The sequence below is a fragment of the Schistocerca americana genome, chromosome 11 (genome assembly GCF_021461395.2).
Source record: "Schistocerca americana isolate TAMUIC-IGC-003095 chromosome 11, iqSchAmer2.1, whole genome shotgun sequence".
Classification (NCBI taxonomy): Eukaryota; Metazoa; Arthropoda; class Insecta; order Orthoptera; family Acrididae; genus Schistocerca; species Schistocerca americana.
This window is the reverse complement of record NC_060129.1, coordinates 152,361,197-152,384,789: the sequence shown is the minus strand read 5'-3', so window position 1 is coordinate 152,384,789 and position 23,593 is coordinate 152,361,197. Positions and strand designations below refer to the sequence as shown.

The window sequence follows — 23,593 nt, the reverse complement described above, 5'->3', positions numbered from 1 at the left end:
ACCTAAAGTTGACGCTTGAAACATTGTCCTCACTTCATTGCAGGGGCCCAAACAGCTGCAACATACATTGTGTTTCTACAGAATGATCTGCCAACGTTGCTCGAAAATGTCCCGCTGGAAATGCATCGATGTATGTGGTATCAGCATGATGGTGCACCTGCACATTCCGCAATTAACACTGGGCTGACCCTTGACAGGATGTTCGACGGGCGTTTCATAGGAGGTGGAGGACGCATAAATTGGCCAGCCCGTTCTCTTGATCTTACACCTCTGGACTTCTTTCTGTGGGGTACATTAAAGGAGAATGTGTACTGTGATGTGCCTACAATCCCAGAGGATATGAAACAACGTATTGTGGCAGCCTGCGGCGACATTACACCAGATGTACTGCGGCGTGTACGACATTCACTACGCCAGAGATTGCAATTGTGTGCAGCAAATGATGGCCACCACATTGAACATCTATTGGCCTGACATGTCGGGACACACTCTATTCCACTCCGTAATTGAAAACGGAAACCACGTGTGTACGTGTACCTCACCCCTCATGGTAATGTACATGTGCGTCAGTGAAAAAGACCAATAAAAAGGTGTTAGCATGTGGACATGATGTGCTGTTCCAGTCTCTTCTGTACCTAAGGTCCATCACCGTTCCGTTTGGATCCCTATGTAATTCGGTGCTCTCCGATACACACGATCGAACAGCGGAGGAGTGGTACTCAAGCGTCAACTTTAGGTTACAATATCTCCGGATGTAATTAACATTTTAAAATGCAACAAATGGCACTGATTACGTATTTGTTTATATGTTCAGATGTGCTAACAAAACTAACGGGGTTCCATTTAAAAAAACGTAGGTTTGTGTTAAAAAACATACTTCCATGCATTTTTTAATGGTTTGTATTAACCAATTGCACTAGCCCCTCTCCTCACATTCGGTCTGTGGAATCGATTCGTCAGTATTTGATGTGGTTTACGAAATATATCCAGTGGTAATGTTAGGTGACTCACTCTGTATAACAAGTTAATGGGCACAGTAATACTGTGCAGTCCATGCATTTAATTTCAGTTGGTATGGGGATAGCATACAATTATTTTTATTTCTTATGTTATATGTGTGTGGTTAAAATGACTCTCCTCAAATGATTTTTGTCTTCTGTGTAGGAAGTGTGTAATTTCATAAATGTATACAATTTTCTTCTGCAGTTTCAGTATCCAAGATATACTATTTGAACATCCTCATAAAACTATACCATACCCAGTGACAGATTCAAAATAACTATTTGCTATTGTTTATGTACTCAAGTCAGTGGAATTTGCTAGTATTTGCATTTCAGATGCAGAACTGTGTAGTTACAGCTCAAGTTTTTGTCCACATTTAGTCCTTGTAAATTTACCCTGTTAACTTCGTCCATAAGTTGATTGTTATGTTGTACTTTAAGTTGCACTCATTTCAAATGTTTGGTTTTGAGATGTACTATATGGCTTTTTGCGATGTTCAGTTTCAAACCTATTTAACTGGAACTAGTTTTCTAGGGTATCTGGTATGTTTACTGTAGAGTTCAGAACTTTTTCTGCATTGTGATTTTCATTTATAACTGAAGTATCATCTGCAAACAGAGCTGGTGGGGAATTTATATTTATGGTTGAGTAATTTATGTAGAATAGAAACAGTATTGGCCTCAAGATGGAGCCTTGAGGCACACCTTGTAATACTGTACTCCATTCAGAACAATAATTCACAGCTTTTGAAGTAATAGTTACCCTTTTTGTTTTCTGTTGTACAAGTATGATGTAAGCCAGTTCAGAGAAAATTGGATAACTATGGGATTGAGCATAGTTGTCTAATATGTGCAGAACAACTACAATTCCACACTGCATTTATAATGACCTGACACAGGTCAAAATCTGATCTGCATTGTGACTATAAATGTCATATTAAAGCAACGTAATTCTACGAGTGATTGCTGCTCTATCTAACCCAAATAGGGAAGTAGTTTCTGTTGTCTTCCCTTGACCCTTTGTTGAACAGAGGACTAAATTCAGCATACTTCAAAACATCAGGAAAGCATCCCTGTTCAAAAGATCGGTTGATTATTTTAGTTAGGGGAGGTGCCATTATGTCACACTTCGTTTTAATCACTTTAGTGGGTATTCCATCCTATCCAGCAAAATTTTTATTTTTTAGTGATAATGTAACATTTTTCACATCCATTATTGTGACTTTTTTAAAATCCATGAGATACTCAGCCTCTTGGTGGAGTCCAAAGGCATTCACTTTACTCTGATACTCTGTCAGCATCTGACTTTGCCACATTTATGAAGAATTCATTTAAACACTCTGATATTTGAAGTGGGTTAACAATAAGGCTACCATCTATTTTAATCCCAGATGTTTTATTAATACTAACTCAAATACCTAAATCTGATTTGAGAACGGACCACACTGCATTTGTCTGACTTTTTATGTTGTAGTGTGAACATATTGTTTGCTATTTGTTTTGCTGCCTTTGCAACTTCTAATATACCTAGTAGAATGCCTGTTCTTATTATATTTCAGGTCATTGTGGAGTCACCTCTTTGCGACACTAGAAATTTTTATACCCTGAGTTATCTGTTGATGTTTGTTAGTCATTTTGTTGCATGTTGTTCTAAGTTAAAAAGTTTCATTAAACATTTCAAGAAAGCTACTTGAAATTTGTCAGAGTGAAATACAACTGTTGTATCACCATTCAGCCTCTCTTAATGTACTACTAAGTACAGAAGATTTTTTTAAAAAATTGAAGTTCCTTTTTATATGGCTCTTGTTGCATGAAATTTCTTTGTTAATTTTTGGTAGCTAAATGAATAGTGCAGAATGGTGAGAGAATACTAAATAAATGCAAAATTTATAAACATCTTGAAATACATCATTTATGAAAATATTATGGTAACAGGTGCAAAATATCTGTTCTTATTATATTTCAGGTCATCGTGTTGCATGAAATGTGCTTTGAGGTCTTTTGTCAAGTCAGTGAATTTGGACACACCATTGCTTTCAACTGTGTTATTAATAATGAAGTCAGCAGCTATTAAACTCTTTTTTTCCTTTTTTCTTTGCTGAGGTTATCAAGCAGACAATGAAATTTCACCAGAAAAGCTTCAGTTGTATGTAGAAACTACTATGACATTTAGGTCCCTTAGCTCCATACAGCAGCCTGCAAATACACACTCTTCATTCAAATGGTTAAAATCATTTCTAACGTAATACTTTATTTCAGAATGAGTAAGTGTGCAAGACCCTCCAAGTGATTTCTCTCGTCTACAAAATCTGTTGGGTACTTCAAAAATTTCATTGTCATGAAGAATTTTAATATTATCAAATGTATTGAATTTACTCGAATCTAAGCTGCACTCATATCTAAGCTGCACTTGAAAAAACAGACTCAAAATCAAGGAAAAAGAATTTTCCCAAATCTAAGCTGCACCTCAAACTTGAGACTCGAAATTCAAGGGGAGAGAAAAGTTTTAGGCTGCAGCTCCAAATCGAAACAAAGTTGGTCCATTGTAACATGAGACACAATTTAGGTCGAGTGGATAAAGATACAGCTACAGTAGTTTGGTTCGAGTCGTAAGCTCAGCAGTTAAGCTTTACCAGGTAGCCATTGCTATGCGTCAGGCGCTCCGTCCGTATTTATGCGGGTACCCTTCCTTATTCACGTACTTCGTCTGGTTTGAATTGATTGCTTATTTTGCTTTGATCTGGTAAGTGCCGTTCTCTTTGCTATAGGTGTTTACATCACTCTAAGCTGAAAATGCATTACTGTACTGTGTCAGGCATTGTTTGTCGCATTCTGATAATGAGTGTTTACGACCTGTCGCCGCTCGCGGCTTTTGTGCGCCCTATCGCCACTTACAATAAAAAAAAAAGAGTAAGTGTCTGATATGCGAAACACTGGCAAGAGACTGCCATTTGTTGTTACTTACACTGCTGCTTTCTTTGATAATGATCAACAAGAACCAAATAATAGACTGCGTATGATAGAAGATGTTCTGAACGAGAGGTTAGTGAAAATTTTTCTCCATCTGAAAATCTTTGAAGACACCTCTTTTGTACATTACATTCTGCACAGAAATTAGTCATCTTAGATTTAAAAATCTGGTCAGTTGCCGTGCTTAGTATCACTATTCAGCGTAAGAATAATATGAATATAAACATGACATGATATGTATATTCTTCTGCGTTTGCTGTTGTCTCACTCTAGTTTTGTAGTTTATTAGGCATACAGGATTTAAATGAGATAGCAGCAAACACGAAAGAATACATGGCATAATGTTAAAATTCTTCTACCTTTTCTTTTAATTTATTTACTGATGCAGAGGTTTTGGCGCCAGTATTTATCTTTGTGCCTGCAAAGCATGCATGTGTAGTGCTACATATATTCGACAGCAGAAGTTAGTTGTGGCGGCACGTACCAACATTTTTCAGAACTTCCGCGTACTTTGCACTCGATTCTAAGCCACAGGTGGTTTTTTGGATTACAAAAACCATAAAAAAAGTGCGGCTTAGATTCAAGTAAATACGGTAAGCCAATGTTCCTTGAGGCAAATAACTTTGATATTTTTGCTTTCAGAATGAATAATTTGTAATTTGTCAGAATTATGACTTTTGTATGAAAAGTCAGCACTCAGTCAATTTACATTCACGAGCATTATGTGGGGACATCTCTTTCTTGGCTACCATTTTGGTCTTGCTATTTTTGTTACCAAACCCTTTTTTTCCTGCCCATCATTTCTAATAAGTTTCCCGTATTTTTCAGAATTTGACACGTATCAGTGAATTTTTTACCAAGAACTTTGGATCCCCACTTATTTAAATGAAGACTGGGTGAGCATTGTATAAGATTGCCCAATAGGATCTTATATGCAGCCTTCCTGTTTGATTGGTCTGTGTTCGTGTGAGGTGTGAGATGTGCTGCCACAGTTCTTGGAGGCTATACCTGTTGTTCACAACAGAATGTGGTTTCAACACTACGGTGCACCAGTCCCCTTCAATGTTAATGTCAGTGAGCACCTGATAAACACATATGGTCATCACCGGATTGGAAGGGTTTTCCCTGATTTCCCTAAATGGCTCCATGCAAATGCCGGGACGGTCCCTTCGAAAGGGCACAGCCATTTTCTGTCCTCCTCCTCCTCGATGCAGTCGGAGCTTATGCTCCATCTGTAATGACCTAGGTATCGACAGGATGTTAAACTCGATCTTCCTTCCTTCCCTTTCTTTCTTCGGATTGGAAGGGAGGTCCTGTCCCACAGCCAGCACAATTGCCGGATCTCACACTTCTGGGGTTACTTCGAGATGTCGGTGTAAGAGACTCGTGTAGAAATGGAGGAAAGCCTGCTTGCAAGGATCTGAGCTGCCTGTCTCCTGGTGCGAGAGGCACCAACAGTTTTAGAGAGTGTGTGGCAGATCTTCATTTGCCGTTTACACGCCTGCGTTTATACCGATGGTCATCACGTTGAACAATTGCTGTGAGCTACATTGTTGTTACCGTATTTACTCGAATCTAAGCCGCATTTTTTTTCCGGTTTTTGTAATCTAAGAAGCCGCCTGCGGCTTAGAATCGAGTGCAAAGCAAGTGGAAGTTATGAAAAATGTTGGTAGGTGCCACCACAACTAACTTCTGCCGTCGAATATATGTAGCGCTACACAGGCATGCTTTGTAGGCACAAAGATAAATACTGGCAACAAAACCTCTGCATCAGTAAATAAATTAAAAGAAAAGGTAGAAGAATTTTAACATTATGCCATGTATTCTTTCATGTTTGCTGCTATCTCATTTAAATCCTGTATGCCTAATAAACTACAAAACTAGAGTGAGACAACAGCAAACGCGGAAGAATATACGTATCGTGTCATGTTAATATTCGTATTATTCTTATGCCTAATAGTGATAGTCAGAAATGAAACAAGGCAACCGACTAGATTTTTAATTCTAAGATGACTCTAATTTCTGTGCAGAATTTGATGTACTAAAGAAGCGGCCGCAAAGATTTTCAAACGGAGAAATATTTTCGCCAAACTCTTGTTCAGAACATGTTCTATCATACGCAGTCTATTATTTGGTTCTTGTTGATCATTATCAAAGAAAGCAGCAGTGTAAGGAACAACAAATACCAGTCTCTTGCCATTGTTTCGCTAATGAGATGATTACTCTCTCTTTTTTTTTAAATTGTAAGCAGCGGTAGCGCGCACAAAAGCAAGCCATGCCGCGAGCGGCGACAGGCCGTAAACACGCACTATCAGAGGGCGACAAACAATGCGTGACGCAGTACAGTAATGCATTTTCAGCTTAGAGTGACGCAAACACCTATAACAAAGAAAACAGCACTTATCAGATCAAAGCAAAATAAGCAATCGATTCAAACCAGACGAAGCACGTGTAAAAGGAAGGGTACCCGTATAAATACGGACGGAGCGCCTCACACATAGCAATGGCTACCTGGTAAAGCTTAACTGCTAAGCTTACGACTCGAAGCAAACTACTGTAGCTGTATCGTCATTCATTCAGCTTAAATTGTGTCTCATATTACAATGGACCAACTTTGTTTAGATTTGGAGGTGCGGCCTAAAACTTTACTCTGCCCTTGAATTTTGAGTCTAAAATTTCTGGTGCGGCTTAGATTCGGGAATTTTTTTTTTCCTTTATTTCGAGTCTCATTTTTCAGGTGAGGCTTAGATTCGAGTAAATACGGTATGCAGTGTGCACTGTGTATGTCCATAACACAATACATATGCATTTCTGACCATTGGTTCTGCATCTCAGTATAATCAGATGTGATCTCACTGTCACCGCCCTCGATGTTGACACCCTGGCATGCGGCAGCTGGCCAGTGACACAGCATTTTCCTCTCTGTTACAACTCGGCACTCCACTGACTCACTGATGCCATGGTATCGTAGCATTGAACTGAGCTGTGGAATGTAACACAAAGCAGCTTCTGGCTCCAAATATTGCTTCACATTTAACTAACTTCATTACTGTAAAACTCCTATCTTAAACTAACTTAATTGCTCTCATCATTCAACCTACACACTGGGAATCAAACTGAGGCACTCTGTACAGCAGCCATCTATGCCAGTCACTCAGCTACAAAGGTGGACAACAAATGACAGTAAGTCACAGCAAATGAAGAGCAAGGGTAGGAGAATACATTGCGAAGCTGCAACTGTTCTGTCAGAGCCTCAAGGTAGTCTCTGTGTCTCACTAGTTGCTGCTTCACCGAGGTGGAGGACTTGGCGACGACAGTGACTGCCGGCTCGTCCGACTCTGTCGGTTGCAGTTTTACAGGCCTTCCTCTCCCGACGGTGCCCGGCAGTCACACACTAACTGTTCCGGTCACTGCCGTTGAGTCGCTGACTGGCCCTCTCTATCTGCCCACCCACCTGCAGTCAACTGCTTCTGCTTGGGGAGCAGCAATCCTCAGCTTTTGTTGAGCATTGGGATGCTGTAGATGAGAGCTGTTAATGTCGTGTGTCTGTGTGTGTGTGTGTGTGTGTGTGTGTGTGTGTGTGAGTCCCTCTACTTTGGCAGCTGCACATGTAAATACACACTTGACGAGGAAGTGTACACAAGCATTTTGCTCAAGCGTGCTTGAGGTTGCATGCTAAAAATACACGCACTTGTACAAGCATACATACATTTTTGCAGCAGTCATGTTGAGAGATCTGAAATGTATTGATGTCAAAATGCTGCAAGATTTTATTCACACTTACAGAAGTCAGCCTTCGTGTGGCGTATCAGCGGAAAGGCATAACATGGGAAACAAAAAAGGTATGCTGCATATGATCTTCTTGTTAAATATGAAGCAGTTTATGGCACAGCAGACAAAGGTGCAGTAATAAAAAAGGTAAATTCATGGACATCACATTGTGTAGGAAAAAAAAAAATGGGACTGCTGCTTATGAGGTATACAAACCAGGTCTGACACATTTTCAATTATTTCCCCTAACGGCGCTACTCTTCTTAGCGCTTTGTTTGAAACTCTTGTCAGTCCACACTACCTTCCACATTCTTGTCCAAGGATACACCTGAGGAGCTTGCAGTCTTTTCTTTTGTGCCTTCCTCAGCATCCAGTTATCTGTCCACTGCAGACACACACTCGCAATGTACCTCTTTACGAATAATTTCACAATACTGAGGAGAAACTGATGCCGGCAACGTTCTTCTCTGCATAAGTGATTCTCTTCCCTGGGCTATTTGAGCTTTAACATCCATTTCACTTCTACCTTCCATTGTGGTACAGCTTCCGAGTTACCTCCAGGTATTCACTTGTAACAGATTTACAGTATGCAACTATGTTTGGATTTTGATCTCTTGTGCATTTGGTTTGCTTCTGTCAATCTTAATATCACATGCCACTTGTCTAAGTTTTCTGAGTAGTGTTCCTCAAAAAGGCAGTTGGCTTCCATCCAGCAATTCCCATTTGAGTTTCCAAAGCATCTCTGTAACATTTGTGTGTTGATAAACTTACTGGTAACAAATCTACCAGCCTGCGTCTAAATTGTTTCAGTGTCTTCCTTCAATCACACTTGCTGTGGAACCCAAACACTTCAGCATTACTCAAGAATAGGTCACACTAGTGTCCTATATGTTACCTCCTTTACAGATGAACAACACTTTCCTAAAAGTCTCCGAATAAACTGCAGTCAACCATTTACCTTTCCTATCAGAATCCTCACTCGCTAATTCCATTTCGTATCACTTTGCAATGTTATACCTGAATATTTAAATGACGTTAAATGACACGACCTTGTCAAGCAGGAGACTGTTAACACTGTATCTGAACATTATGGTTTTTTTTGCTCATCAGCATTAACTTACGTTTTCATGCATTTAGAGCTAGCTGCAATTCATCAAACCAACTAGGAATTTGGTCTAAGTCATCTTGTATCTTCCTACAAGCACTCAACTTTTACATCTTCCCTTAAGCCGTCGGCACACGGACCGTGCATCCGAACGTTGAGCGTTGAGCGTGCCGAGTTTCTGACGTCATAGCGTGGGATAGCACGCTCGGGAGTCTTTCCGAACGTGCAGAGCAGTATCTGGCATGTCAGATATTCTGAGCGTTGACCAATGAGATGGCACAACGCCACCTACGTCACACGCACGCCGTCCCCCTTCAGTACAGAGTTGTGAGGCGCCATATTGGCATTCATTTCAAGCTTATATGTATATATGCCATTTCCGACCACCAGCAAATTGAGAATCACTGGAAAACCCGTTGTTAACTGTGTGATTCGTTCCAATAACATAATGAGAAACATCATATTTGTGTCAAAAGAATTACTATAACTTGCGTATTATGAGAGGAGGCTATTTGAAGGCAGCGACACACTGAAGATCCACCAAACATGCATTGTTCTTGGTACAGTTCGTTATAATTAAATTTCAATAAGTAACATAATTATCTACGATTAACGTTTTCAGTAAGTGCTAACATAATATGATTAAGTACAAGGATCGAGTTGTTGGTTTAGCGTAATGAGTAGCGTCTCTCTTCGGTAATGAGTTTTTGTTGAGGCAGTGGTTCGCGTGTCAACACTTCCAATTTTTTTTTTCCTAACATTCGTGTTTTTATTAGGTTCTGATACTTTATTATTAGTTTAATATAAGCATATGCTATAATATTTGATGTTATGTAAATATAAGTTCAGCTTGTTTTGAGGGGTGACTTTGTTCGATTGGCTTGATCTGCAGGACAGCTTGCGCTACTTGTATAAAGATATTTTGCTCCTTTTTCTTTTACGCTTCGTAATTCACATGTTGCAAAGATTCTGCTACTGGGTAGGAACAGTGGTCAAGTAAGATTGACCTTGGAGTTTTACTAAAATGTGGGAATGATGAAATAATGTTTATCTTATGCGGAGAAGTGTTCCAAATTTGTACCGCACTGTTTGTAATGGAACTTTTATAAGCCTGTGTCCTTATTGATTGGACACGGTACCTTCCTTTTCGCGGACGATGGAGGAAATGTGCGTTTTAATAGAGCTAACGTGGGAATTTTACGCGCGCCCGTTCAGTAAACTGTGTGATTTACAAACTAGAAACATCCCTCAAACTGCTGCTGGAGTGCGTTGCGATCGCGAATACCACGTTGGGGCCCACGAACCGTATGCACAAGTCGCACCGTTCCTGAGCGTTCAGCAGCACGTTGAACTTGGCACGCTCAGTGTTAACGTTCGACAGCACGGTCCATGTGCCGACGGCTTTACTCCACAGAATCATCAGCAAACAAGCACAGATTGCTGCCCGCCCTGTCTGCCAGATCACTTATGTATACATAAAATAATAGCAGTCCTATCACACCTTGCTGACAATACCGTTGTCTCGATGAAGTCCGCCTCCGTAGCATTACTGCCTACCACGCAGGGGGCCCGGGTTCGATTCCCGACAGGGGACTGGGTGTTGTGTGTCCTTAGTCATTTTCATCATCATTGACTTGCAAGCCGCCGAAGTGGAGTCAGCTAAAAAGGACTTGCAATACGGTGGCCGAACTCCCCCGAATGGGGTCTCCTGGCCGACAGTGCCACACGATCATTTCCATCCCGATGAACATTTGCCTTTGAGGTCAACCTAATGGGTCCTACTACTCGAGAAGTCTTAGAGCCACTCACATATCTGAGAACCTGTAGAATCTTGTACCGCAAGGAAGAGGATGTTGTTGTGGGTGGCTGGTATCCTATTACTAAAACACAAATGCACACGTGGATTAATACAGTTCTTTGTTTACATGAAGCTGCTACTTAATTTGAATAGAGTCCACGTCTGTGGCACAAACTCACCAGTAATAGTCCTCTTGCAGACAATATTGGTAATCTTGCTATTGTCACAGTTCCGGTCACTATGTACTATCGTAGCCTGTGACACGCTCTGCGAGTGAATGACTGACACGAGCCAAACTGAAGAGTGAGTTAGTGAGGCCCTCCAGTCAGTGGAAGCAAGACCAAAATGGTAGCCAAGAAAGAGTATACTTGGCACCATAAATAAGAAGAAATGTCCCCACATAATGCTCTTGAATGTAAGTTGTCTGAGTGGTGACTTTTCATACAAAAGTCATAAATCTGACAAATTACAAATTATTCTTTCTGAAAGCAAAAATATCAAAGTTATTTGCCTCAATGAACGTTGGCTTCCATTTGATAATATTAAAATTCTTCACGAAACTGAACTTTCGGAAGTACACAACACATTTTGTAGACGAGAGAAATCACTGAGGGTCTTGCACACTTACTCATTCTGATATAAAATATTACATTAGAAATGATTTTAACCATTTGAATGAAGAGTGTGTATTTGCAGGCTGCTGTATCGAGCTAAGGGATGTAAATGTCACAGTAGTTTCTACTTACAACTGAAGCTTTTCTGATCAAACTTCATTGTCTGCTTGATAACCACAGAAAAAAAAGAAATACTTGCTGTTGAGAGAGCGTTGGCGGTATATTGCATGTCGGTGTGTCTGGGCTCTCTCACGATAGGCACACTCGATCCAGTGCCTACAATCAATCTCCGCACTGCATCTTTGCCACCAGTGTGCTGGCTACAGCTTACACCAGCACAGAACCTACTCTGTTTACTTATATCTTCTTTAACAGTCTGCAGTGGGGTACCATTTCAAATGCTTTTCGGACATCTAGGAATATGGAATAGTTTCTTTACTGCATTTTATGTGTTGAAATTAAACAATAGTGGAAACAAGTAATATCCTTATTTAATCCTTTAAATACTATATCCAGTGGCCCCCATACAACTTGTTGTTGTTGTGTTCTTCAGTCCTGAGACTGGTTTTGATGCAGCTCTCCATGCTACCCTATCCTGTGCAAGATTCCTCATCTCCCAATATCTACTACAACGCACATCCTTCTTAATCTACTTAGTGTATTCATATCTTGGTCTCCCTCTGCTATTTTTACCCCTCCTATGCTAAATTTGTGATCCCTTGATGCCTCAGAACATGTGCCAACCGGTCCCTTCTTCTTGTCAAGTTGTGCCACAAACTCCTCTTCTCCCCAATTCTATTCAATACCTCCTCATTAGTTATGTGTTCTACCCATCTAATCTTCAGCATTCTTCTATAGCACTACATTTTGAAGCTTCTGTTCTCTTCTTGTCTAAACTACTTATCGTCCACATTTCACTTCCATACATGGCTACATTCCATACAAATACTTTCAGAAACGACTTCCTAACACTATACTTGATGTTAACAAATATATCTTCTTCAGAAATGCTTTCCTTGCCATTGCCAGTCTACATTTTATATCCTCTCTACTTGGACCATCATCCGTTATCTTGCTCACCAAATAGCAAAACTCCTTTAGTACTTTAAGTGTCTCATTTCCTAATCTAATTGCCTCAGCATCACCCGACTTAATTCGACTACGTTCCATTATCCTTGTTTTGTTTTTGTTGATGTTCATCTTATACCCTCCTTTCAAGACACTGTCCATTCTGTTCAACTGCTCTTCCAGGTCCTTTGCTGTCTCTGACGGAATTATAATGTCATCGGCGAACCTAACAGTTTTTATTTCTTCTCCATGGATTTTAATACCTACTCCGAATTTTTCTTTTGTTTCCTTTACTGCTTGCTCAATATACAGATTGAATAACATCGGGGAGAGGCTACAACCCTGTCTCACTCCCTTCCCGACCAATGCTTCCCTTTCATGTCCCTCGACTCTCATAACTGCCACCTGGTTTCTGTACAAATTGTAAATAACCTTTCGCCCCCTGTGTTTTACCCCTGCCACCTTCAGAATTTGAAAGAGAGTATCCCAGTCAACATTGTCAAAAGCTTTCTCTAAGTCTGAAAATGCCAGAAATGTAGGTTTGCCTTTCCTTAATCTAGCTTCTAAGATAAGTCGTAAGGTCACTATTGCCTCACGTGTTCCAATATTTCTACGGAATCCAAACTGATCTTCCCTGAGGTCAGCTTCTACCAGTTTTTCCATTCATCTGTAAAGAATTCGCGTTAGTATTTTGCAACTGTGACTTATTATACTGATAGTTCAGTAATTTTCACATACAACTGAAGCATTCTAATAGCAGTTTCTGCAGCGTGCATTTTATTAAGTCAGAATTGCAGACACAGCATATTGATGCCCAGAATTGGGGCACATAACAGAGGTGACAGGGAAGTGACTGGGTTGTGTCCGCAGCACGCGTCGCTGTACGCGTACCACATGACGCGGCTGTGGCAGCTGCTGCGGGAGGAGCAGCTGCTGCCGACGCGGTCCGCCGACGGCCGCACCACGTTCAGCATGCGGCAGTTCCGCCGTCTCTTCAACTGCGCCCGCGTCCCGCAGCCGGGCACCGACCGCCTCGACTCCCACTTCCGCACGAGTGAGTCACTGCTCTGCTAGAAACAGTCTCTCTCCTGGCTCTTGCATTTCATTTGTTCATTTGTCATTTATTCCTTCTTTCCTGTTCATCCCGTTTTGAATTAAAATAAAAATGAGTTGGGGTACAGTCAAAAGAAGGGTGCCCCAGAGATCAGTATTGGGACCACTCTTGTTCCCTATTTATATACGAGGGTATTTCGAAAAGTAAAGGTGCACCGTACGCCAGAGGAACAGAAGAGTTTTGGCGAGCAAGTTGGCAACACTGATGTTAACCTTGAACCGTTAGCTTTCTCCTCGCGGTCGTTCGGCCATTGAACGTTGCTTTCGGTTGGAGTAGGTCATGTTTAAAATGGCTGCGCCGATTCAGAATCCCACCAAATGCGAAGTGCTGTCCGTCATAAGTTTTCTTCATGCAAAAGGTCAGTGACCAGCGGATATTCACAAAGAAATTGTTTTTGTTTATGGGAACATTATGCATCGACAAAATGTAATGAAATGGTGTCGACATTTCTCTGAAGGTAGGACCGGTGTTCATGACGAACAAAGAACAGGTCGGCCATCTGTGATCTCTGATGCCCTTCTTCAGAGAACGGAGGAAGCAATTCGTGCAAATAGACGTCTCACATTGAAAGAATTGCATCAGATCATACCGGACGTGTCAATGACAACTCTTTATGAAGTTGTGACTGTCAAGTTAGAGCACAGTAAATTGTGCACACGCTGGGTTCCGAAATTGTTAACGGTTGTTGTTGTTGTTGTTGTTGTTGTTGTGGTCTTCAGTCCTGAGACTGGTTTGATGCAGCTCTCCATGCTACTCTATCTTGTGCAAGCTTCTTCATCTCCCAGTACTTACTGCAGCCTACATCCTTCTGAATCTGCTTAGTGTATTCATCTCTTGGTCTCCCTCTATGATTTTTAGCCTCCACGCTGCCCTCCAATGCTAAATTGGTGATCCCTTGATGCCTTAGAACATGTCCTTCCAACCGGTCCCTTCTTCTAGCCTTCTGTTAACGGAAGAACACAAAAAGAAAAGGATGGGCTTTGCACTCGACTTCCTCAAACGCTCTGCTGAAGCAGGTGATGAGTTCCTTGATCACATTGTGACAGGTGACGAGACGTGGGTTTATCACCGTACACCTGAATCCAAGCAACAATCAATGCAATGGCACCATTTGAATTCAACAAAAGTCGAGAAATGCAGAACGTCAACTTTAGCGAAGAAAATCATGGCTTCTGTTTTTTGGTACAGACAAGGCATTCTTCTGTTGGAATTTATGCCTCCTGGAATAACAATTAATGCTGTTGCATATTGCCAGACTTTGAAACGTCTTCGAAGGGCAATTCAAAACAGATGCAGGGGAATGCTGACAAGTGGAGTCCGATTGCTTCGTGACAATGCTCGGTCTCACACAGCGCTCGTAACCAAAGCACTACTCGAACAATTCAAACGGGACATATTGGACCATCCGCCATACAGCCCGGACCTTGCGCCCACCGACTTCCATGTCTTCGATTACCTGAAGTCACATCTTGGTGTAAAATCATTTCACGACGATGAAGAGATCAAAGATGAAGTTGAAATGTGGTTCCGACAACAGGCAGCAACCTTCTATGACTGTTGGATACAAAAGCTTGTGCACCGACTTAACAAATGTTTGGATGACGAGGGTGATTATGTCGAAAAATAACAAATAATCCAGTTAATAAGATGTAACTGACATTTTCTAAATAAATGTTCTATTTAAGGACTGTGAGCCATTGTGTCTTTACGTTTCGAAATGCCCTCGTAAATGATATGCCCTCTAGTATTAGGGGTAATTCTGAAATTTTTCTGTTTGCTGCTGAGACTAGGTTCGTAGTAAACGATGTTCTGTGCAACATTGGCTCTGTTTCAAATACTGCAATTCGTGACATAAGTCCATGGCTTGTACAAAATAAACTACCACTAAATTACAGTAAGACTCAGTTTTTACAGTTTCTGACACAAAATTCAATAAAAGTTGATGTTTTACTTTCACAGAATGGGCATGTGATTACTGATACTGAACAGTTCCAATTGCTAGGTGTTCAGATAGATAGTAAATTGTCTTGGAAAGCTCATGTTCAGGCTCTTGTTCAAAGACTTAATGCTTCCATTTTTACTATTCGAACAGTATCCGAAGTAAGTGATCATTCGACATGAAAATCAGTCTACTTTGTTTATTTTCATTCACTTATGTTGTATTATATTTTGGGTAAATCTTCCCATTCTAAAACGATATTTTTGGCTCAGAAAAAGGCGGTTCAGGCAGTAAGTGGTGTAAGTTCACGAACCTCTTGTTGACCCCTGTTCACGAGTCTGGGTATTTTGATGTTGCCCTCTCAGTAAATGTATTCCTTATTGACATTTCTTGTTAACAATATCAGCTTATTCCCAAGAATAAGCAGATTTCACTCGGTTACTACTCGACAGAAATCCAACCTGCATTTGGATTGGACTTCCTTAACTCTTATGCATAAAGGTGTGCAGTATACTGCTGCATCCATTTTCAATAAGCTACCACAAGAATTCTAAAATCTTAGCAGTAATCCATGTGCTTTCAAATCGGAACCGAAGAGTTTCCTCATGGATCACTCCTTTTATTCTGTTGAGGAGTTCCTTGAAAAATTGAGCTGATTCTTATGTTATATTGTTGATTGCGTCTACTTGAACTTATGGCTTGATTTTTTTTTTTTGGTTCATAAACATTTTATTTTTATCTGTTCATTTTTATGTCATAATTTCATGTACTGTCACATTCCATGTCCTTGGATATTTGCTTCTTGATTTGGTCCTACAGAAATAAATAAATAAAAAAAGCATGTGGAAAGAGTCACCGAGTACATTAAAAAAAAAAAAAGGCAAACAAATCATAGAAACTTAATCTGTATATTGTGCTCAGAAACCCAGCAGTATTTCACAATTCCCAAATATGTATAGGAATTGGATTTACATCCTAATCCCCTTCCCATCAAACAAGGTGGTATAGTGGTCAGTACACTGGACTCACATTCAGTGTTGTGTTACGAATGGAGGCCGAAATGCACGCGTTTTAGCTCACGCAGGCTGGCATGAGGAGGGAAGAACTATACTAACGTGAGGTCTGGAACATGACAAGGAATGAGAATTCAGAAAGCGGACGTAATTAGTTTGATACTTAACTTTAATCCATTAATGATGAACGTCGCTCTTGACGGTACATGATTCACAAATTATCTGTTCAGAATACATTCTTGAAGAATATGGCGCCTTGCTAGGTCGTAGCAAATGACGTAGCTGAAGGCTATGCTAAACTGTCTTCTCGGCAAATAAGAGCGTATGTAGTCAGTGAACCATCGTTAGCAAAGTCGACTGTACAACTGGGGCGAGTGCTAGGGAGTCTCTCTAGACCTGCCGTGTGGCGGCGCTCGGTCTGCGATCACTGACAGTGGCGACACGCGGGTCTGACGTATACTACCGGACCGCGGCAGATTTAAAGGCTACCACCTAGCAAGTGTGGTGTCTGGCGGTGACACCACATTCAGTAGGGTGAAGGTTCAAACCTGTGTCCGGCAATCCAAATTTAGGTTTTTTAAATCACTCCTGGCAAATATCCGGGCCATTTCCTTTGAAAGTTCACAGCCAATTCCATTCCCCGTCCTTGACACCACCAGAGCTTCTGCTCCTTTTCTTCCCCTCCTCCCTCCTGCCCATCTCCTCCATGGATTGGTAGAGGCGGACCAATTCCGTGGCCTCCACGCTCTCCTGACCTCAACCCTCTTGACTTTCATTTATGGGCGCATTTGAAAGCTCTTGTCTACGCAACCCCGGTACCAAATGTAGAGACTCTTCGTGCTCGTATTATGGATGGCTGTGATACAATACGCCATCCTCCAGGGCTGCATCAGCGCATCAAGGATTCCATGCGACGGAGGGTGGATGCATGTATCCTCGCTAACGGAGGACATTTTGAATATTTCCTGTAACAATGCGTATGAAGCCACACTGGTACGTTGTGTTGCTGTGTGTTTCCATTCCATGATTAATGTGATTTGAAGAGAAGTAATAAAATGAGCTCTAACACGGAAAGTAAGCGTTTCCGGACACATGTCCACATAACATATTTTCTTTCTTTGTGTGTGAGAAATGTTTCCTGAAATTTTGGCCGTACCTTTTTGTAAGACCCTGTATAGGAGGTCTGCTCAAAAAATTCCAGATTTTTGTCCACAAAATTTTTCTGGGCTTACATTTTACTTATTGTGCATGGTCTCCTTCAAAACACACTCCTCCCAATGCCATTTCCACTTCCAGAAGCAGTCTCGGTACTCCTCTTGCTGAATTGTGCAGAGTGCCATCTGCAAATTTTCTGTGATCTCGGCTATTGTTTCAAATCTCTGTCCTTTCAATGGGGTTTTCAACTTTGGAAATTAAAAAAATGTCCACAGGGGTGAGGTCTGCAGAGTACGGAGGATGACGCAGCAGAGTGATTTCATTTTTTGTGCAGTATTCGTGCACCAACAGGGATGAATTTGTGGTTGCATTATCGTGATGCGAGAGCTGTGAATTTTCGTACCACATTTCAGGCCGTTTCCTTCTCACAGTTTCTCACAGGCATCCCAACACGCCCCAATAGTACCATAGATCGACAGTTTGTTCTTGTGGCACAAATATGTGATGGACAAATCCTTTATATTCAAAGAAAACTATCAGCACGGCTTTGAAAATTGACCTGATCTGACGAGATTTTTTTTGTCTCGGAGAACCGTGAAGATCGAACCTTGTTCTCAGCATCATAACCGTAGACCCACGTCTCGTCACCAGTAATGATTCTCTTAACGAACATGTCATTCTCATTTGCGTAATCCAAAAGCTCTGCACAGATTGCGAGGCGAAGGTGTTTCTGGTCTCGACTCGTGAGCCGTGAGACAAATTTGGCAGCAACACAGTGTAATCGAAGATGCTGTGTCAGGATTTTGTGTCACGAACCAACTTAAATGTTACATTCTTCTGCAATCTCTCGGACAGCCTGTCTTCAGTTGGCACTCACAATTTTGTTGACCTTCCTGACTCGAGCGTCATCAGTAGATGTCGAAGGCGTCCTGAACGAGGGTCATCTTTAACTTCTGTCCGGCCATTTTTAAACTGTTTGAACTATTTGTAACAGCGAGTATGACTCAAACATTCATTACTGTAGACTTCGTGCATAATTTAGGCCGTCTCTGTAAAGCTTTTCCTGAATTTCGTGCAAAATTTAATGCAGATGTGTTGCTCCTTTAACTGACATTTCGAAATTTGTGACACAATGCTCTACTCAATACAGCTCTGAACAATAACACACACACATCCACATATAAGCACATCACACAAAAACAATGAAATTTATGGCAGTTACATATCAAACACAGGCGAGTGCAAAGATGCCAACCGCATTACACTCCAACACAGCATTGGTGGAAAATTAAGAATGTTCCAGAATTTTTAAAAGGATTGATAACAAAGCATATTTAAAGGTGTTGTTTCAACAGATGTCATACAAGGAGGAAGACAATGCTGCCAGGTGTGGCTCTAAAATAACAGGACTTTTCCTGTTAAACATTTTATTTCATAAAGATACATATTTACTTATTGTCACCCTCAATGTTCTCCTGTCCTCTATCCCTACAATGCTCCATGCAAATTTTCTGTTGATGGAAAGAGCACTGGGACCTCCTCTGTGAGCTCTTTGATGATTTGTGAGGCCCTTCTTCCCCCTCTCCCCTCTTCTGCAGCTTAAACAGACTGAAATCTTGATCCCTTGGTCCTTTTAATGCAGATTTGGCCTTGAGGAATGGACAAAAGACTCATGGTACCAGATCAGGCAAATAAGGTGCTTTGCCTAATCCTGGAGTACTGTACTCTGCGCGAAAGCTCTTAACGGGTTGGTTTCTCTTATTTTCTCACAGAATTGAGTAGTGTTGGCATAAGTGAAAAACCGAGATTTGCCACGTTATCACTACTTCAAAGAAATTAGGGTCATTTTCAGAGCTATTCAAAGTGTCAGGACAAATATTTTCTCGAGCTTCTCGTTGTTCAGTCGTAAGAATTTTTGACACAAGCTCCACACACACTTTTATTGTTTTAAATTGGTTATGTAAAATTTTGCTAAGGCTTTCTGTGTCATTTCCTACATTTTCAGTAATCAGTCTGATAGTCAACTGATGCTCAGATGGAATCAGATTACCTACCTTTTTGATACGATATATTCATCACTTTTTAATGTCGTAGGGTGTCATGGGCACGAGTCATCTTCATTTTTCCTACAAAACAAAATAACAGCTCTTACACGAATGAAGGCCACTGCCACACTCCTTTGTCTACAGACACCATAAATGCCGCATTCAAGTGAGCTTCGCGTTTCACAGCTATTGGTCATTCAGCTTTGGTGCATGTGTACTTACTCTGTGACAGCATCAGGCCCATTATTTTATAACCACGCATCATATGTGGTAGAAACAATAAGTCTAATAGTTTAAAGTGTAGTCAAATCTTTGTCCACAAAATTTTTCTACACTTACCTGTTACTTATTATGCACTGTTTCCTTCAAAATACTCTCCTCCACAATTGATGCACTGCTGCCAATGCCATCTCCATTTCCGGAAGCAGCCTCAGTATGCCTCCTGCTGGATCGCTCAAAGTGCTGTCTCTGGATTTTCGTTTATCTCATCTGTCGTTGCTACAAAGAAATGAAACCAGATATTTTTAGAGCACAGGAGAGCAGATTTTTTTTTTCTCCCAGTCAGCTTTGACTGAAAACCTGTACATTGTTATTTGAAAAAAATATGTAGGCTTTGGCCATCTGAATGCTTTTGACATTCATATTCACACACAAAAGAAGGAAAACTTCCTAGCGTTTGTAGTTATTCTTGGATGAGCTCGAGTACACATGTGCACTCTGCCCCCTCCCCCCAACACACACACACACACACACACACACACACACACACACACACACACACACACACACCTGTGCCCCAGGTTGTGTGTGTGTGTGTGTGTGTGTGTGTGTGTGTGTGTGTGTGTGTGTGTGTGTGTTGGGGGGGGGGGGGGGTTGTGTTTGTTTGTGTACTCTAGCTCATGGAAGGATAACTCCAAAAGCTGGCAAGTTTTCCATGTTTTGTGAGAGTCTTTTAACAGCTCAGTGCTTCTGCCTTTCGATGGGTGGCCTCCTTTAATCCTAAAGTATTTACATTCTACAAGAACTTTTGTACAAAGTGAACATTGAAACAAGAGTATTGTTTAAAAGTCTGTAGTAAATCAATCAAGAACTTTTTGAGATTTAAAAAGTTTTTGGTAACACTGTTGAACAATGACTCATCATTTTGTAGTGATAAAAATTAACAATAGACTACCACTCCACTGCTTGGTGCTATCCATCTTTCTACCAACTCTGTCTCTAATGATCTCAATGTCAACAGATGTTAAACCCTAATCTTCCTTCTTTCCTTTACCAACTCAATTCATTAGGGTAAATGGGTAACAAAGCTTTATTTTAAGAAAAGATGATGTTGAACTGTCACTTGTAGCTTCCTGTTTACTTGATTACAGTGGTATGTTTCAAAGAAAATATTTTTATGTCTGTAAGTACTGACCCCTATTTAAAATATATAATTACTTGTTTTTCAGCCGTATAGCAAATGCTGCTATCTCCCATGTTTGTAACGGAAATTTAAATCCCTAAATATAGAGTATCAGATAATTTGTATAAAAAGTGACTAATGAAATGTGTGTTTAACTATTTTTTGAACTGGTAGTGATCCCCAATTTTTGGCTGTATGTTAGATGGGAGCTTGCTGAGTATCTTACTACCAGAGTACATAACTGCATTCTGAACCTTGCACAACAAAGCAAAGTCTGCATGAAAATGATTTTTTTGGCTTGTATTCTGACTGTGTGCATCACAGTTCAGTTGAAACTGATTTTCGTTATCAACAACAAAAAAGTTTAAGAAGTAAATTTATCAGAAAATGAGTGTAAGAATTCCAAGACCCTCAAAAAGGTGGATAAGATGTACAGTTGTCTGCTTTAAATAGTATTCTTACTGGTTGGTTCTGCCGAGTTTTACATTATTTACTTCAGGTGCACTGCCACATATGATGATCTCATAAGGCAGCAGGGACAGAAATCTTACAAAATAAGCCATTGCTCTTGTCTTTATATCAATGCAGTGGGAGATGCTTCTAAGTGCGCAGCAGAGTGAAAAGAGCTTCTTGACTGGTTTAGCCATGTGTTGAGTCCCTTTTAACTTATAATCCATCTGTGAACCGCAAGGAATTTTGTGTGCTGTGCTTAATTAATTATAATGTGTGTCTTTGTGAAGGTAATAATTAAACTTTCAGCTGTGACCCACTTGCTAACCTGTTCAGCTGTGACCTGACCTGTGTGTGCCAGGGCCACGTTTGGACTGCGAACCTTAAGTAAGTAAAGGGCTTACTCAGCAGAACTGAGCAGTTCAAATTTATTGTAAAGTAGGTAATCGTACATCTTCCTGAAACCTTTCTGAGAATCTTAAAATTCTTATGCTCACTTCCTGATACATTTGCTCGTTGGCGATTATTGTTGCTCATACACTCCTGGAAATGGAAAAAAGAACACATTGACACCGGTGTGTCAGACCCACCATACTTGCTCCGGACACTGCGAGAGGGCTGTACAAGCAATGATCACACGCACGGCACAGCGGACACACCAGGAACTGCGGTGTTGGCCGTCAAATGGCGCTAGCTGCGCAGCATTTGTGCACCGCCGCCGTCAGTTCCAGCCAGTTTGCCGTGGCATACGGAGCTCCATCGCAGTCTTTAACACTGGTAGCATGCCACGACAGCGTGGACGTGAACTGTATGTGCAGTTGACGGACTTTGAGCGAGGGCGTGTAGTGGGCATGCGGGAGGCCGGGTGGACGTACCGCCGAATTGCTCAACACGTGGGGCGTGAGGTCTCCACAGTACATCGATGTTGTCGCCAGTGGTTGGCGGAAGGTGCACGTGCCCGTCGACCTGGGACCGGACCGCAGCGACGCACGGATGCACGCCAAGACCGTAGGATCCTACGCAGTGCCGTAGGGGACCGCACCGCCACTTCCCAGCAAATTAGGGACACTGTTGCTCCTGGGGTATCGGCGAGGACCATTCGCAACCGTCTCCATGAAGCTGGGCTACGGTCCCGCACACCGTTAGGCCGTCTTCCGCTCACGCCCCAACATCGTGCAGCCCGCCTCCAGTGGTGTCGCGACAGGCTTGAATGGAGGGACGAATGGAGACGTGTCGTCTTCAGCGATGAGAGTCGCTTCTGCCTTGGTGCCAATGATGGTCGTATGCGTGTTTGGCGCCGTGCAGGTGAGCGCCACAATCAGGACTGCATACGACCGAGGCACACAGGGCCAACACCCGGCATCATGGTGTGGGGAGCGATCTCCTACACTGGCCGTACACCACTGGTGATCGTCGAGGGGACACTGAATAGTGCACGGTACATCCAAACCGTCATCGAACCCATCGTTCTACCATTCCTAGACCGGCAAGGGAACTTGCTGTTCCAACAGGACAATGCACGTCCGCATGTATCCCGTGCCACCCAACGTGCTCTAGAAGGTGTAAGTCAACTACCCTGGCCAGCAAGATCTCCGGATCTGTCCCCCATTGAGCATGTTTGGGACTGGATGAAGCGTCGTCTCACGCGGTCTGGACGTCCAGCACGAACGCTGGTCCAACTGAGGCGCCAGGTGGAAATGGCATGGCAAGCCGTTCCACAGGACTACATCCAGCATCTCTACGATCGTCTCCATGGGAGAATAGCAGCCTGCATTGCTGCGAAAGGTGGATATACACTGTACTAGTGCCGACATTGTGCATGCTCTGTTGCCTGTGTCTATGTGCCTGTGGTTCTGTCAGTGTGATCATGTGATGTATCTGACCCCAGGAATGTGTCAATAAAGTTTCCCCTTCCTGGGACAATGAATTCACGGTGTTCTTATTTCAATTTCCAGGAGTGTAGTATGAGGGTTGAATGAAAAGTAATGCCTCCACCGTCGTTAATTGGGTTTGGATGGGAATATTTTGGTAAATCAAATGCAGAAATAATCCTTGGAACGTGATCTTTAATTACCAGTATTCATTTTTCCACATAATCACCAGCCAGTTGGATACATTTTTGCCAAGTTTTCTGAAGCCATCACAGAA

General features: G+C 41.7%; 1 protein-coding gene across 2 annotated transcripts in view; it reads left to right on the top strand.

The window, feature by feature from the left end:
- The window catches only part of LOC124553735 (peroxisomal carnitine O-octanoyltransferase), a 263,361-nt gene that overhangs the window by 65,339 nt on the left and 174,429 nt on the right, over window positions 1-23,593 (top strand). For both annotated transcript variants that reach the window (XM_047127665.1, XM_047127666.1), the window contains exon 5: window positions 13,198-13,381. In XM_047127665.1, the coding sequence (XP_046983621.1) occupies window positions 13,198-13,381 (184 nt within the window). The remainder of the gene's footprint in view (window positions 1-13,197; window positions 13,382-23,593) is intronic.